Raw genomic sequence first — 16,317 nt, forward strand, 5'->3', positions numbered from 1 at the left:
TGCAGCCTGGGAAGGAAGATAGGGCTGCAATAGCTCGAGGAACCACATGTGCCACACACGAACTTGCCACCTGGGGGAAATTTTGGCATGAGCTTAATACTTATTTGCTTTAATTACATTTGTTTTAATTCATGGTGGATACCGTTCTTGTGTTTGGTGTTGTGTATGTAGGCCTTTAAATTGTTGTCAGACAGTAAATTCTATAAAATGAAGCATGTGAAAGAAAGGACATATTGAGAGGTAGTGATATGTGTTTCCAACTTACTCTACACATTATTGTAATCACTCATTTCTGGGCAGTGTTTTTAATGAAAAGAGTAATGACTCACTCAAAAAATAAAAGTTACATGATATACTGATCAGCTACAGCATTATGATCACCTACCTAATAGCCGGTATGTCCACCTTTGGCACAGATAACAGCAGTGATGTGTCATGGCACGGAAGCAATGAGACTTTGGTAGGTTGCGAAAGGGAGCTGGTACCACATCTGCACAAACAAGTCATCTAATTCCTGTAAATTCCTGAGAGGAGAGCGATGACCACTGATGCCAAGTTCAATCAAATCCCAGGTGTGTTTGGTGGGTTCAGATCTGACAAGTTGGGGAGCCAGAACATCAACTGAAACTCACCACTGTGTTTCTTGAACCACACCATCACACTCTAGGCCTTGTGACATGGCACATTATCTTGTTGAAAAATGCCATTGCTGTGGGAAACATGATCATTACAAAGGGGTGTATGTGGTCCGTAAGCAGTGCATAATACTTCTTGGCTGTCATGGTGCTTTGCACGAGCTTCACTGGGCCCATGGATGTCCACGTGAATGTTCCCCAGAGCATAACAGAGCTGTCACCAGCTTGTCAGTGTCTCATGATACAGGTGTCAAAGGAGCTGTTCCCCTGGAAGACAATGGATTCATGCCCTTCCATCAGCATGAAGAAGAAGGTATCAGGATTCGTCAGACCATGCAATGCTCTTCCGCTGCGCCAGTGTCCAGTGCCAATAGTCATGCATCCTTTTCAGTCATAGTTGCCAATGTTGTGGTGTTAACATTGGCACATGTATGGCATGGCTCACTGGCTGTGGAGGCCCAATGGAGTGTATGTTCGGACACACTTGTACTCTGACCAGCATTTAAGTCTGATGTCTATTGTGTCACAGTTCGCTGCCTGTCCTGCTTTATCAGTCTGCCCAACCCATGGTATCTGACATCTGTAATGAGGGGTGGCTGCCCAACCCCACTACGTCTGGATGTGGTTTCACCTTGGTTTCGCCATGTATTGAAGACACCTGACAAGTCATGCAGTTTACACAATGTTCATGCTGAGCCTCCAGGCCATCACAATCTTCCCTCAGTCAAACCCAGACACATTGTGCATCTTCCCCATTCTACAAACAGACAGCACACTCACTGATATTACATGCGCTGTGTGTCGGACTAGCAGTTATTCCTCACCAGCTGATGCTGCTATTGCCTGGGTAGGTTTACATGATAGAACGTCAGTGGTCATAATGTTCTGGCTGATCAGTGTACATAGCTGAGTGTGCTCCCCTTGTGACCTTTCATAACTAATGCAAGAAAGTATTCTTAAAGCAAAAGCATCTCTTTACACTGAAGTATGTGAGGTTTTCAGTTCAGTTTTCAGTCAAAGCGAAGGAACTATCTATTCTCTATAGAATCTGCTTGTTACTGAAGGTCATTGTACATTGTACTGGGTCTTTACAACTACAGCAAAACTAGATAATGTGGGTCTTGCTTAGGTTGGCTGCAAAGGAAATGGTGGTAACTCATTTAAACAGATTGGAAAGGTGGTCACTTTTTAAGATTACACTGGAGTTTTATTATGTGGTGCAAGAATCTATAACAGGTTGCCAGTTGACAGCAGAACAGGAGAATGATTTTGAATTCCAAAGTACAATAAATCTTCATTAGTCACCACTCCTACAATTTATAAGAATATTTGGACTGTTGAGTATAAATTTTGGTGAACACTAATGTTCATATTAAACAGGCTTTTAAGTTTTCAGGTATACTGGTCTCTGATAACAGTAAAGTGATATAAATTTCTAGTATGAAATAATAGAAAATCGGCATCCAAATTAGGGAACAGTGGAGTTTTCACTGCACCCATTTTTCTCCTCAAATAAATATATGAAGTAACCTAAAAATATTACAAATAACTGGGGATCTGCCTTTTCATCAGCCAGGGTCTCCTCATAGAACAGTTTTTGTGGACCCCAATCTGTGTATCATTAATGCTGCTTATGGCACTTTCTCAGCCATTAATCTTTTGCTCACTTCCCCACCCCTTCTCCTTTCACTACACTTATTGCCACACGATGACCTCTGTGGTAATGACCTCTTCCTATTGATTCTGTCATGCCCTTTCCACCTCCCAATGGCAAGCTTATCCCACTGGGCTTTCCATCAAGCTGATTGGCCTCTTTATACCTCCAGGTCCTTTTTACCCTCTCTTTTTCAATTTGTATTGATGAAGTCATCAGTGACGCATCCAATATGAATATTTGCACCACTGGCGTTGCCGTCCCCCTTTCGATTGGCCCCTTTTTCCGCTGGCTGATTCCGGTGGTGGAGCACAACCATCACTATCCATGATTGCCACTGAGCCATGCAATGCCTAAAGTAGCACCTGTCCTCTGCTGGACTTATAACCTTTAAACATATTTGCGCTGTGCCCATTACTTAATTAAACAGAGCAAGCAAGACCATTTGTCTCCTGACCAGTATGGCTGTCAGGATGGATGGTTTCAGATCGATCATCTGCTTCAATTGAAAATCACAGTTCGGCACAGAGATTTTTCTCCGCTCCACCATCTTGTTGCAGTTTTCTTCAATCTCCATAAGGCGTATGACATTGCTTGGTGCAATCACATCTTAGTTACACTCCATGAGTGGGCCTGCAGGGCCCTATCCCAATCTTTATTTGGCAGTTCCTGTCCCACCAGTTGTTACCAGTTTGGGTTGGCACTGTTATCAGCTCTCCACTAATCCCGGAGAATGACATTCCAAAAGATTCCATAGTAAGTGAACTTTGGTTTGCCATAATTCTGTCTGTGGATAATTTTTGTACCTAGGCTAGTTCCCATTCAGCTGTGGAGTGACAGCTCCAGTCTGCCATCCGTGGACTCTCTCACAAGATTTCAGTAATGTCCCCTTAAATTGCAAGTGGTGCATTTCTCTTGCTGTACTACCATCAATCCTGATCTGGAGCACTAACGTGACAGCTGGCTGTGGTTCACCACTTCTGTATCTTGCATCTTCTTTTTGACAATCAACTTACTTGGTTGCCCCATATCCACCTTTTCAAGAATGGCTGTTTCTGCAAACTCTGTGTCCTTCACTTCCTGGCCCACATCTCTTGGGGTGCAGATCGTTTGACATTTCTCTGCCTTTATCAGGCCTTAGTTCTGTCCCATATGGATGTTGGTTGTCAAGTTCATGGCTCAGTTGCCCCTTCCACAGTAGTCCTCTTAGACCGATCCACCATTGTGGTATCTGTTTGGCCCTCCATGCCTTTTGCAATAGCCCTGTCAGTAGGTTTCCAGTTGACGCTGGCTCTTTTCCTGCTCAATTCTCCCATTGTATTCTTTTTGTGGCTTTGGTACATGACCTGCTCACTGCCTGCCCTCAGGTGGGTTTACTGGTTGGGCTCTGCCTCACTTCTTTTTGCTGCAATTTCCATCTTCCCCCTTTGTCATGATCCTCACAATCTCTCCTGAACACTCTCCCCCTCTGTTAGTTTCTTGGCACTAGATTCGGATAGATCTCTTTTGGAGTCCGAATTCCTCCATCACTCAAATGGTATTCTATTGTTTGTTCCGCCCACTCTTCTGGGAGTTTTGGCATGCTGTTGTCTTTTACAACAATGGCTCTACATCTGCTGGTCATATGGGATGTACCTTTACATCTTCTTTTGGCACAGAACTTATCTTGCCTGCCATGTGTGGGGTATTTACTGTGGAACTGATGGCTGTTCCCTGGACATCTGCTTCACTAAACTGTCCTACCTCAGCTGAGTTTTTTTGTGTTTGACTCAGTGAATGGCCATCAGGCTATGGGCCTTTGTTTTCCCTGCCACCCCTTTGGTCTGTGCCATTTACGACCTTCTAGTCAATCTTGACCATGCTGCTTGCTCAGTTGATTTTCTTTGGGTTTTTAGCTATGTGGGTATCCTCGGAGGCAGATTGCTGGCTTTACATCAAATTTCTTTTCATTCTGTCATGGGCAAACTCTTGAGTGGGGCCCACGCCATCTAATAAACTTTGGGTGACTAAGAGTACTACTGCCTGCAGTGACCTTCCATCCTTTCTTGTTTTCATATTGGCCATACCAGGTTGATCGATGAATTTGTCTTACCATATTTACGTACCTGAATTTCCATCCAGAATTGAAGTTTCTAGGTCGGCATCGACATTGACTTGGGTGGCCTTCAGTCATTCCTCCATGCTGGCCAGCTTTCCCCTTTTCTTTTTCCCTATGTTTGGTCTGGTCTTTTGTCCCGTTTTGTTTTCTTTTTTCTTGTGTCTTCTTTCGCTGGTGGTGTCCACCTTGTGTCATGACCATTGTATGGTGTGGGGATAAAGATGGGTCAACGGTGGAGTTGGAGCCGCGTCACGCCTCCTGGGGTGCCCCCTGTTCTCGCCCCTCTGCCTTCCTGTTCTGTACTCTTCCTGCCACACTGATGTTCCTTCTGCTTCTGTGTTTGCTTGTTTTACTTTCTCATTGACTAGACTGTGCTGTCAGTGTTGTTGCTCCCTTAGTCTCTGCCACCTTGGATTATGGGACCAATGACGTTGCATATAAAAGCTTGTGTGGATGGATACTGATGGGCCCATCTGCGGATAGCCTTAAATTATGGTATACATATGTACAATGTTACAAAAACTGTGTATGAATTTTTTTCTCAGCAACAGTCGTTTAACATCAACAAGGAACAAAAATGTTTTATTCCACTCTTTCATGCAGAAATTAGTCAATTTATATTTGATTTTGCTGAAACTGAAGCACATCTATCCATATCCAACGAAGCTTCATAGCCGCCAATTCGGACTTCAGTATATGAAAATTGTTCTGAATGCACTGAAATGCTACATGAAACAGTAATATCCATTGATGTCCATCAAAGAGTTACAGATGTGGTTACAGATAAGAGGTTTGCATAGGCCTCTACATGAAATGTAGAGGACACTAATGTGAGTACACTAACACTAGTCACAATCTGTTGTTAGTACACTTTACAGAAGTAGCCCACAGTGGATTCTTCTACTTGTGAGTAAATAACACGACTCGTTTCAGACCCCGAAGACACTGCTTCATGATAGGACTTAAATAACAACTAAACAAATGGTTACTGCCATCATCTGTAACAATGATAATTTACAACAATGAGCCTAAAAAATCATACAGATGGCACAGAATACATTTAATATGAATGTTTTGATTTCTGATTATCATATCGCAGGGTCAAATGACTGCAATGAAGCCACCATGAAGCTTGGAAATAGGTGCAGAGAAATAAATAGAGATGGAGATAAGACCACCAGGACAACTGAAAGCAGATACTGCAGTCTGTGTAAGTTTACTATGAAATGGAAGAATGATCAGATACCTTACAGCCTACTGAGTGGACAGAATAGCTACAGTATGAAAATAAAGATAGCTCAAATGGAGGAAAAGGCATTTAGTTCTTCAACTGTACTTTCAACGACATCTAATAATTAAATAAAATTGTTAGACTGTATGAAGTTTCAGAAAGTTGCTTCCTCCTTCACCAACTTATTTACCTAAGATTCCTGCTAATGTAAACAGCAAAACATGATGCAAGTACAATGAAAGAAAGAAAAAAATGGAATCAGGCAGCTATCACAGTGAGGGAAAGACTAATTTAAAATAGAAAAAATACTGAAAAAATGATGTGGAAAATCTTTTACAAAGAAAATGGGATGCAAAAAAAAAAAAAACTATGATGGCTAGTTGACACCCAAAAGGGCATACAAGTTGCTGTTGACCATTGGCAACTAGAAAAATGGCATACAGACAAAGACTAATACTCATGAGTTTACATCCATCCAACTAATAGAAGGAAGTCAAACTAAAAGTGCATAGAATGATAGAATGTGTTAACAATTTTTGGGAAGACAAGAATGGGAAAACTAAAGCTAACAAGTGGTTCTACACGATTGTTAAAGGGTCAAACAATATGGTAGCAAACCAGGTCTCAGCCTACAGTAACTTACTGTCCCACATGCCCCACCCAACAGTTTCCACCCCCTCATCCTATCACCTCCTTCTTTTTCACATTACCTCATCCTCTTTGCTTGCCACCCACTGTGAATGTACTTTCCTGTCCTTTCCCCTTCACTGCTCTGCATGCCCTGCCAGACAGCACACTCTCTCCTCACATTTGCATGAATTGTGTTTGCTTGCTTTGTGTGTGTGTGTGTGTGTGTGTGTGTGTGTGTGTGTGTGTGTGTCCTCTGCTGAAGAAGGCTTTGGCCAAGAACTGAACTATAATGTGTCTTTTTGTTATGCTTTGCAACTCATGATATCATCTTTACTTTGAGTGGCAATATATCCTTTTCCTGATATTGTTAATAATAAAGAAAATGAGACAGAAGATTATATTCAGTGAAATCAAATTCGGGTAGATAATAATGAAAATAAAGATTTCCTGGATGTTACACCATATGAGTTGTACAAAGCCATTTGAGGAAGTCATCAGGAGAGGGTGTTTCAATAGAGGTGATTGAAGCTGGAGGAAAAATACTACAGTATGAACCTACAAAGTTATTTACAGAATGCCTGTACATCAAGACAAAGGACTCCCCCCGCCCCCTCTCCCCACACACACATACACTTGAAGAATCTACTATACTTCCCAAGAATGGAGACAGGCACGATATAAGAAACTGGCCCAATCAGTCTTATCTCCAAAATATAAGCGACATTCACAAATTCAATGATGCAGGCTTCAAAATTTGATCTAGCACAATGGATTATACAATAGGTACCAACACATGATACTTTGAATTGGATTGTGAATGTATTTCATCACACGAACAATTTCATTCCTGCTATGATCAGGTTACAACTTCATCTTGCCAATTACTGTGTACTAGCCAGCATGAATGAATTTTTCAGTCTGAAGTGGAGCGCTTGATGTTTTAGAACTTCGTGCCTGGGAGTGTCATTATTTATGCATGCAACACTATAATTATTCATCTATTCCACAACATTCACATTAACTCAGAATGACAATATATTTCACACTATACCAACTGCAATAATAATGATGTATGCTCAGCAGTCTTATTCAGTGTTTAGTTTAGTTTCAAGTAATGCTTATCCAATGTATAACTGCTTATAAATATTCAATTATAATAATGGTAAAAATAGCTATACTGGATGCATCATTTAATGGTATCTCACAATCAAAAGGTGTCTAATTTATTATTCCATTCACTAATCAGCATAAAAACATACAAAAACTTTATGACCCTTTATTTTTAAGTATATTAGACAGTTTTATGTGGAAAATACTGGACTGGCAACATGCAGAATGTATCCCTAAAAGGTAAAATGGACCATTCTCCCCATGCATTCACGCCATGAGGAAGGTCTAAAAGAGAGTGCACGGAAAGTCCTAGTAACAGGACAGTAAAAATCCCATTGTCACATTCACTGATCACCATGGTCATCAAAGCAGATGAGTGGCGCCATGCAATGACACTGACACCACTGCTATGTCAAATGGGCACACAAAGAAGGTAACGTGAAGACACTACATAGCATTAAAACCCCTACAATCCGTGAAGTCAAGCTTAATATTACTATAAGCATTTATTGCTTTGTATATTTGAACTGACTGTAAAACAAGTCAAGATTTAATTCTTGAAATGTTATGGCAATAGAAATGCAGAGCACTTCAACAATATACCACTCTATAAAGAATCAAACTCCATGTGTATAACAGCTTCAAATGTATGATTATTTTACAAATGAGTTGATGTGTCAAATATTTGATGTCAATCATGTAAAAGCTTTCTTGATGAAGATACAAAATCCTAACTGTGGTAATTTTATTAGTTGTTTCAAAGAATGTTCAAATGTGTGTGAAATCTTATGGGACTTAACTGCTAAGGTCATCAGTCCCTAAGCTTACACACTACTTATCCTAAATTATCCTAAGGACAAACACACACATCCATGCCTGAGGGAGGACTCGAACCTCCGCTGGGACCAGCCACACAGTCCATGACTGCAGTGCCTTAGACCACTCGGCTAATCCTGCGTGGTTATTAGTTTCACATTATCTATCTAAAGACTAATAAAAAAAAAAGTTAAAATCAAAACTGGGTGAATACTGGTCTGGGCAGTTTGTACTCCATTTTAAGAAAATATAGTTTTTCATGCATGTCAATGTTTGAGATGCCATATGCTGGTACGTTCAGTGGTATAAGTGGATATACTGTCTGTAAAAATTGTTGCGAATACTCCATACTAAAGAAAAATTAAAATGTCACTTCTGACACAGACATTTTACTGCATAAACTGTGAAAATTTAAGAGATACACCTGTTTCTCCTTTCATCCTTTTTCTCTGCATGTGGCTGGGTGGGGAATGACAGTGAGAAAAAGTTTCTGGTGTAAAGTTTGTTGGATGTGAACTGGCTAAGTGCTCTCATTCACAAATACTGGATGAATACAATCTCGTAATTTGCATGCTGTTACATTGCCTCAAGACAATATACACCATTTATAACTTCAATACTTGCCTCCTAGTGTTAAAATTTTAATGCAATATTATGCCTCTTAATGGGTATCTTATGTCAGCATTCGAAATTTATAGGTTTGGACAATAATTATAAGAAATATTGAAACTAAAACGTTTCGTCTCTCCTGGAAGCCATTAGAGAGGCAGCCTGCAATGGGTGCTTGTACTGATTTAGCCATATATTAAGAAAGGTTAAGAATCAAGACGTCAGTGTAAGATTCCATGTCCAGCACCAACTTTTCAAAGTAGGGGAACATATGGTTCAGTTCATGAAGGGTTCTTCTACTATCTTTCTATTTGCCTTTCCATACTTCTACTTTTAGTTTCTCATTTTGCTCTTGGATGAAAGTTTTTTTTCTATATCTGTAAGTTATTTTCAAATAAACAGACTTTCTGTTTTTGTCAATTCTTTCATCAAAATTTTGTAATCACAATTCAGTAGGCCTATGTGTGTTAAGACAATGAAATGAATAAATGAAACGAATTCACCTTGTATGCAATATAATAATGAAGAAAACAAAACAAAAATCTGTCTGTAGCAGCTTAACTATGGCAATACATATTAAAAGAATGCCACAGTAACAAAAATAACAGACAGACAGGATGGTTGGACAGTGCTAACCCTTAAGCAGGCGAAATTCCAGTACTGTCAATAAGAGCAAAAATGTTAAAAACATTAATTATAGCTTTTGGAACTGTTAGAGGTATAGGTTAGGAAGGCGTGGCAGCTCACTCAGAGAGACCCACAGTTTGTGTGTTCCTGACTGAATGTGAAAGACATTAATGTACATAGTCGATGTGCCATTTAAATAATATCATACACGGTCCAATCACATTAATGTGACCACGACCAATGTTTGATGGCAACAAGCAATAACCACTCACTGACAGCAGTTGGTAGCAATAGCAGTTGAGGCCACACAAAGTGTGTCCGGGGGACACGGAAAAACAGTGCAGTCACCGTCATAATACAGAAACAGAGCACATTATCTGTCATCCAAAAGAGCATGAACACTGGCTTTTGGACCAATGCTGGAAGTATTTTCAAAATGGTTAAGTTTGTGAACTGTTCAAGTACCACTGGGGTTCAGTATACCTTGCATTGCAAACTGACATATCCAACACTGGTGCTGAGGCAACTGTGATGCACCATGGGCCAAAGATAACATGAGTGAATGACTGAATGACTGCTGCAGTGATGTGTACAGGTGAATAGACATGCAACTGCTGAGCAACTGACCCCCAGATGAACCACGGGACTACAAACAGCCTCTCCTCAATGTCCATTCATGCTGTGTATGGATCTCCACAATAGGAGCCTGATTCATGCACACACCCTGAATGCTGCTCATTCACTACAAAGTCTTGAATCTAGACGCCAATGCCGCTACTGTATATCCTCTGGATGGGTGCAGGTGGCCTTTCCAGATTAATCTCATTTTATACTCCATTTTACACTATGGCTGTTGGCGTGTACCGTCCTCCAACTATCGTCGGAGGACACAACGGGTAGCATTATGCTGCGGGGAAAGTTTTTACAGCATTCCCTGGGTGATCTCCGTCATCCTGGAAGGCCCATTGCATTAACAAAAGTATACATCTATCCTTGGAGACCACATCCATCCCAACATGCAGTTTGTTTTCTCCTTGGCACCAGGGCATCTACCAGCATGTGAATACAGTGTGTCACACAGCTGCCAGTGGACGTTCATGGTTCAAAGGGAGCCAGGATTAGTTTCACTTACTCCCAGGCTGCCATCAAACTCCCAGAATTTAAACACAATTGAGAATTCTGTGGGACCACCTAGATCAGATCCTCAACAAAGAAATCTAGTACAGCTGGCTAAGGCACTGGAGTCGTCTGACTCCATATCCATGTAGGTACTTTCCAGAACCTCATCGACTCTTATTGCACATCTGTGCTGCAAAAACTGGTTATTCAGGCACATTATTGTGATTGGACAACATACTTCAGCACTAGTTGAAATAAGCAGTATGAATACAATTTCCCTTTTTGTTGCACAACTAATGCAGTTAATATCCACTTTCATTAGTCTCACTACAGCTGCTTGTGAGAAAAATATGGATTTTACTTACCAAGTGAATGTAATTTATTTTTTTTATTTTCATTGTGCCTTTCCATTTCCTTTTTCCCATTTTTCATTTTGTCTGTTGTCAACAGCGTTGTATCCTGTTTGTTACATAACTTTCTATTCTTTACTTTCGGCATCTAGAATAAAAGCGTGTGAAAAATATTTTATTAGCTATAAAGAAATACACATTCTCTTGTGAAAACATCCAATAAAACAGAATGCTATAGTTCAGCACCAAACAGTTGCAAAAAATTAGAACAAAGTATTCTGCAGCTGGGAATTTCACGTAGGTAGGTCAAATTGAGGGTAGACATTATGTGCTAAGATTCATTTCACATCAAACATGTAATGATTACAATACCTTTCTAATCTGAGTGGTTTCGTTTACAATAAATAAATAAATAAAATGAAAATCAAGGGCATGTGGCCCAAATTATTTAATAATTAAAATGTTATTTATTTAATAAAAAGGCTGCAGAATGTAATGCCAGTAGTTCATCCCTTCTGCTTCTAGTTTTCTCTCATACTGAGAGAGTAACAGAGTGGATAGTCAATGACAACTCTGGAGAGATGGTGGAAAGTCCATCTTACTACAATTATTTTTCTCAAGTACCAATATTTTTATTTCTCATGGGTCTGCAGCATTGTTGCAAAGACTTTTAACCACTAACACTGATGTGATAGTATTTTATTCAGCAGTTCTTATGACTATTGACATTTTCAAGGTATCTGGAAAACATATAAGCTGTTGGTGCATAACTTTTCTATGTTTTCATTAGGTATACATTGTGTTACAATTTGTACATTACAGTTTGGAACTACTTATAACCCAGCACATTTTTATGGCTGGAGCTGTCAAAACTTATTTTATTTTAATAAGTTGATGGAGTTTTATTAATCACACATCAAGCAATAGAAATTAAAGTAGATAAAGCAAACAGCCTTGTCATAATGAAAAATAATGATTACATAAATAAAGTACAGAATTTTTTGCATGTGACAATATCACATAAATAAACAAAAACTCAAATAACAAACATGCTTCCAAAAACGAAAAATGAAATAAAGACCTGGAACACAATCCTCACCGATTTTAAGAAAAAGAAATACATCTCCATGAACCCAAAAACACCCTCCATTACAAGGATAACCTAGGACCCACAAACCTCAAATTTCTATATGTCCTACAGTCAATTGTGTAGATAGTCCAACATACCTTATCATCAGACAATTGAACAATATGTTAAATAAATACTACACTTACCAAATATGTTGTATAATAAAAAAATTCCAACAATATCAAAGATATAAAAATACCCGTAAACAGTGAATTTGTATCCTCATGTGCTATGCACCTACATATCAACAACACTCCACCTGGAGTCAGCTGCCTATGTACTATTTTATGGAGGGTGTGTAGATAAACATGAATTCGGCACTGGTTTTGTGATTAATGACAAGGTAGAAAATTTGGTTCAATAATTTAAAGCTGTTACCAAAAGAATATCCTATACAGTACTTCAAAACCAAGTGTCAGACTCACACTTATCTTTGTTCAAACCATGACAGAAGATAAAACAGATGAGGAAGAGTTCGATGACCAACTGGAAAACATAACTGAGAACACACAGACTAGAAATACCAAGATAATCTGGGAGATTTTAACACAAAAGCAGGAAAAGAATGATAGAAAGGTGCGGATTGCATGACAAGAATGATCAGTGGATGATTAACTTAGCTGTCTCAAAGAATCTGAGAGTAAAATCTTCAACATGGCTGCAATTCTGTAACTGTATAAATTTGAATACGTTGAAAAAAATCAGACAACCAGTTTCAAACCAAAGGTTTATTTAGCCCTTCACCTAGGCTTTGAAATTTATAAAAATATCTTCTTCAGAAGAAGTGGGTCTTGTTACATCAAATGGCGGTAATTTAGAGTAGCTGAAGCCTAGTGACTCATGCCATATATAAAATTTACATAAAAACCAGAAACATCACATGCCATGGCTCTTAAGATGGCAGCCAGATCACATTCATCATATGTCAGAATAAATCCACGACTGTATTTGCCCATTGACAAAGGCTTTTGTCTACATAAAATTATAATAGGAGTCCAAATAATAAAATATTTGCATAAGTATTTACCATGCAAGAGACAAAGGCCAATCAGATATATTACACCTTGATGGACCAAAGCTGCTGTCACAGAGTCATCAATATCAGGAGGCCGACTGTGCATCAGGCAGCAGAGAGCCACAAAAGAATTCAAGACAATTTTTCCAATACATAAAAAAATCACAAACATGGACTTCAGAGTCCAACCTGTCCCATTAGAGATAAGAACAGCAACTTGATAAATGTCAAGGAAAGAATTGTAGACAGATGGCACTAATACTTCTCAGAACTCTTGAATTGTCCAGACCCAAATGAGATGCTATCTGCCGACACCACAGAAGAAAGGAAAGATGAAGAAGAGTGGGAAGTGACTGAAGTTGTGAAGACCACAATCAAAACAGTCAGAAACAACACGGCCTCAGGGGTGGGGGCAGATAATTGGAGAATTAATCAAAGTGAGAGGTCAGAGCTTGCACTTAGAAATATATCAACTGGTCCCGTTGAAATGAAAGAATGAGACACTGCCAGAAGAATGTGATTGGGTCATTATATGCCTATTATACATGAAGGGAAATAAAATGGACTGTGGAAACTATAGAGATGTTGGTATGCTTAATGTAATCTACAAGGTAGTGTCTGTCATTATCTTTGGAAAATTACAACCATTCATAAAGAACAACATACAGAAATACCAAGCTGGCATTCAACCAAAACAGTCAACAATATATCACATTTCCACCCTACGACAACTGCCTGAAAAACATTTGATAAAATGGTAAATATATCCATAGCCTATTCGTCGATTTTCAACGTGTGTACAACAGTATCTATAGGAATAGCCTAATAATGTACTGCATGATTACATAATCCCTGAGAAGCTACTGAGAACCGTGCAATCTTGTATGGTTGGATCAAGGGCAGCACTGCGTTTCTTAGAGTCACGTCGGAAAGGTTCGAGACAGAGACAGGTTTCAGACAAGGGGATATTCTCTTATATGTTCTCTTCAATGTCATCTTAAAAAAAAGTAGTAAGGGAATTGCAGGCAACAAGACCAGGCTAGAGTACAGATGGGTGGTAATTTCAATTGCCTCAAATATACAGATAATATAGTACTGCTAAGTGAGTCAATTCATGAATTGTAAGAAATGTACCAAAAAAAGGGACAACAGTGCACAGAAGATTGGGCTAAAGATGGATCAAGACAAAATGGAGCTAATGCAATTTGAAAGAAGGTTCAAGGGAGTTTACCAGTTCAAATACATGCAATCTTAGTTTACCAGCAAAAACAGTATAGAAGTGGATATCAAGGAGAGAACAGCTGTTGGAATGAAACACATGTAATCATTCAGGGAGACACTCAACTCAAAATTAGTACCAGCGAATACTAAGATGAGAATCTATAACACACCAATAGGCCCTGTAGGCATGTACGGTTCTGAAACCTGGAACATGACAACATGCATAAAGGAAAAACTATTAATATTTGAAAGAAGAGCAATCATGAAAATATGGGAACCAGTTGTAGATAAAGGGAAATGGCGAAGGGGCATGAATGAGGAAGTCTACCACTCAATGCCACAACCAACAATACTACAGAGGCAAAAGAGCAAAAGAATACAGTGGGCCGGCCATGTATCCCAGATGGCAGAAGAAAGACAGGCAAAGAAAGCATCTGAGTGAAAACCAAACACCAGACACCCCACAGGCAGACCAAACAAATGATGGTTTGGTGAACTGGCAGTGCTGAAGACATCTGGAGAAACTGTGCACAAAATAGAAAAGAATGCAAGCAGTTTGAGGAAGGAGCATGTGGTCTGTGGGCCCTGTGATTGCTGGATATGTATATATGTATATAAGTATGAGTATATCAACATCCCAATAAATGAAGCAAATGATATCATAGAAAACAACCTACTACAATCAGGAATGCAAGAAATAACAGAACTACCAAAACTGGTAATCAACCAGAACTATTTAGAATTTAACAACAAATTATACAATCAGAAAGATGGAGTCGCAATGGGGCATAGAACAGCAGTAACTTCGCCAACACTTTACTCGATACCTCTGGACAAAAATTATTCAGCCCCACAAACATGGTTATTAAGAAAATCATATACTAATTTTGTTATGTAGATGATACACTGCTACACAGACATACAACACATCCATGGTATACTAAAAATCTACACACAAACATGAAATTCAACCTACAACTAGAAAATAACAAACCAATTAAATTCTCAGACTTAATAAAAAAATGCAGGCCTACACAACGAGTATGTGTTCGAAATTTATAGGAAATGTACTACAACAGACAATATCATAGATTCACACTCTTGCCTACCCAGAATACACAAAAATGCATAATTCCACACCATCATGAACATATAAACAAAGTTTCTATTATAAAATTTCGCAATAAAAAAAAAAAGAACTAGCTACTCTCAAATACATAGGGTACACAAGCAAACTTTAACCCCACTATAATAGACCACATATATGAAAAATACAAAAGCCGGCACACAACATAATACATGATGACATTAAACTGGCAAGAGAAATAAACAACAAGCAAAAATTCACCTACAAACCACAAACATATATAGACGTCATGCCTGACAAGCTGAACACTATTGAACGGTTTGTGTTTTGCACCGCACACAACGTCAAAACAAAAATCCGATATAGAAAAACAAAACCACCAGTCCAAACATACGCCTCTGTATATAAAGTCAATTATAACGACTGTGAAAAGTTCTCCATATACCAGACGGGCAGGAGCTTCAACATAGATATCAAAGGAACATCTAAATTTTCCAGAAAAAAATATAGATTTACATTCATATGTGCCTACCCGAACAAAATCTTAAACGAACAAAAGGAATTAAAACATAAAAATTACATTGACAACATTACCGTAATTACAGAAAACGATCACGGAAAACAACGCAGGCACAGATAAACACCACCAGTAAATACACAGACTGCTTGTCAGTACGCAAAACAATGTTTGTACACACAGATCAATACACAGCCAGAACGTCTGTCGTCTGCGAATCAATACAATAACAAACCAGAGATGTAACCATAGTAAATCTTTAATACAGAACAACAGGTGCGACACCTCGCATCAGTTCCGTTGCCTACTGCGCCAACAGCGCGCCAAGCGGTCAGTAAGTAAATCTGTTGAGTTCGGCGCGACCGTAAAAGCGAATAGTAGGTTTTTATTTTGGTCTGTACAATTCTTTTTGCAAACGGGAGCGTCTATAAACTTCAGTAATAAGAATAAGAAGACATCTCATCTGTGT

At 39.1% G+C, this 16,317-nt stretch overlaps 1 protein-coding gene across 4 annotated transcripts in view; it reads right to left on the reverse strand.

The window, feature by feature from the left end:
• The window catches only part of LOC126297897 (uncharacterized), a 302,392-nt gene extending 286,287 nt beyond the window's left edge, over positions 1-16,105 (reverse strand). For 3 of the 4 annotated variants that reach the window (XM_049989205.1, XM_049989207.1, XM_049989204.1), the window contains exons 1-2: positions 15,926-16,087; positions 10,895-11,027 (exon numbers count right to left, since the gene is read on the reverse strand). In XM_049989205.1, the coding sequence (XP_049845162.1) occupies positions 10,895-11,027 (133 nt within the window). In that variant the 5' untranslated portion in view covers positions 15,926-16,087. Of the gene's footprint in view, positions 1-10,894; positions 11,028-15,925 lie in introns of all 4 variants that reach the window. The other variant, XM_049989208.1, reaches the window with a different exon arrangement.
• Positions 16,106-16,317: the final 212 nt, after the last annotated feature.

The sequence above is a fragment of the Schistocerca gregaria genome, chromosome X (assembly GCF_023897955.1).
Source record: "Schistocerca gregaria isolate iqSchGreg1 chromosome X, iqSchGreg1.2, whole genome shotgun sequence".
Taxonomy (NCBI): domain Eukaryota; kingdom Metazoa; phylum Arthropoda; class Insecta; order Orthoptera; family Acrididae; genus Schistocerca; species Schistocerca gregaria.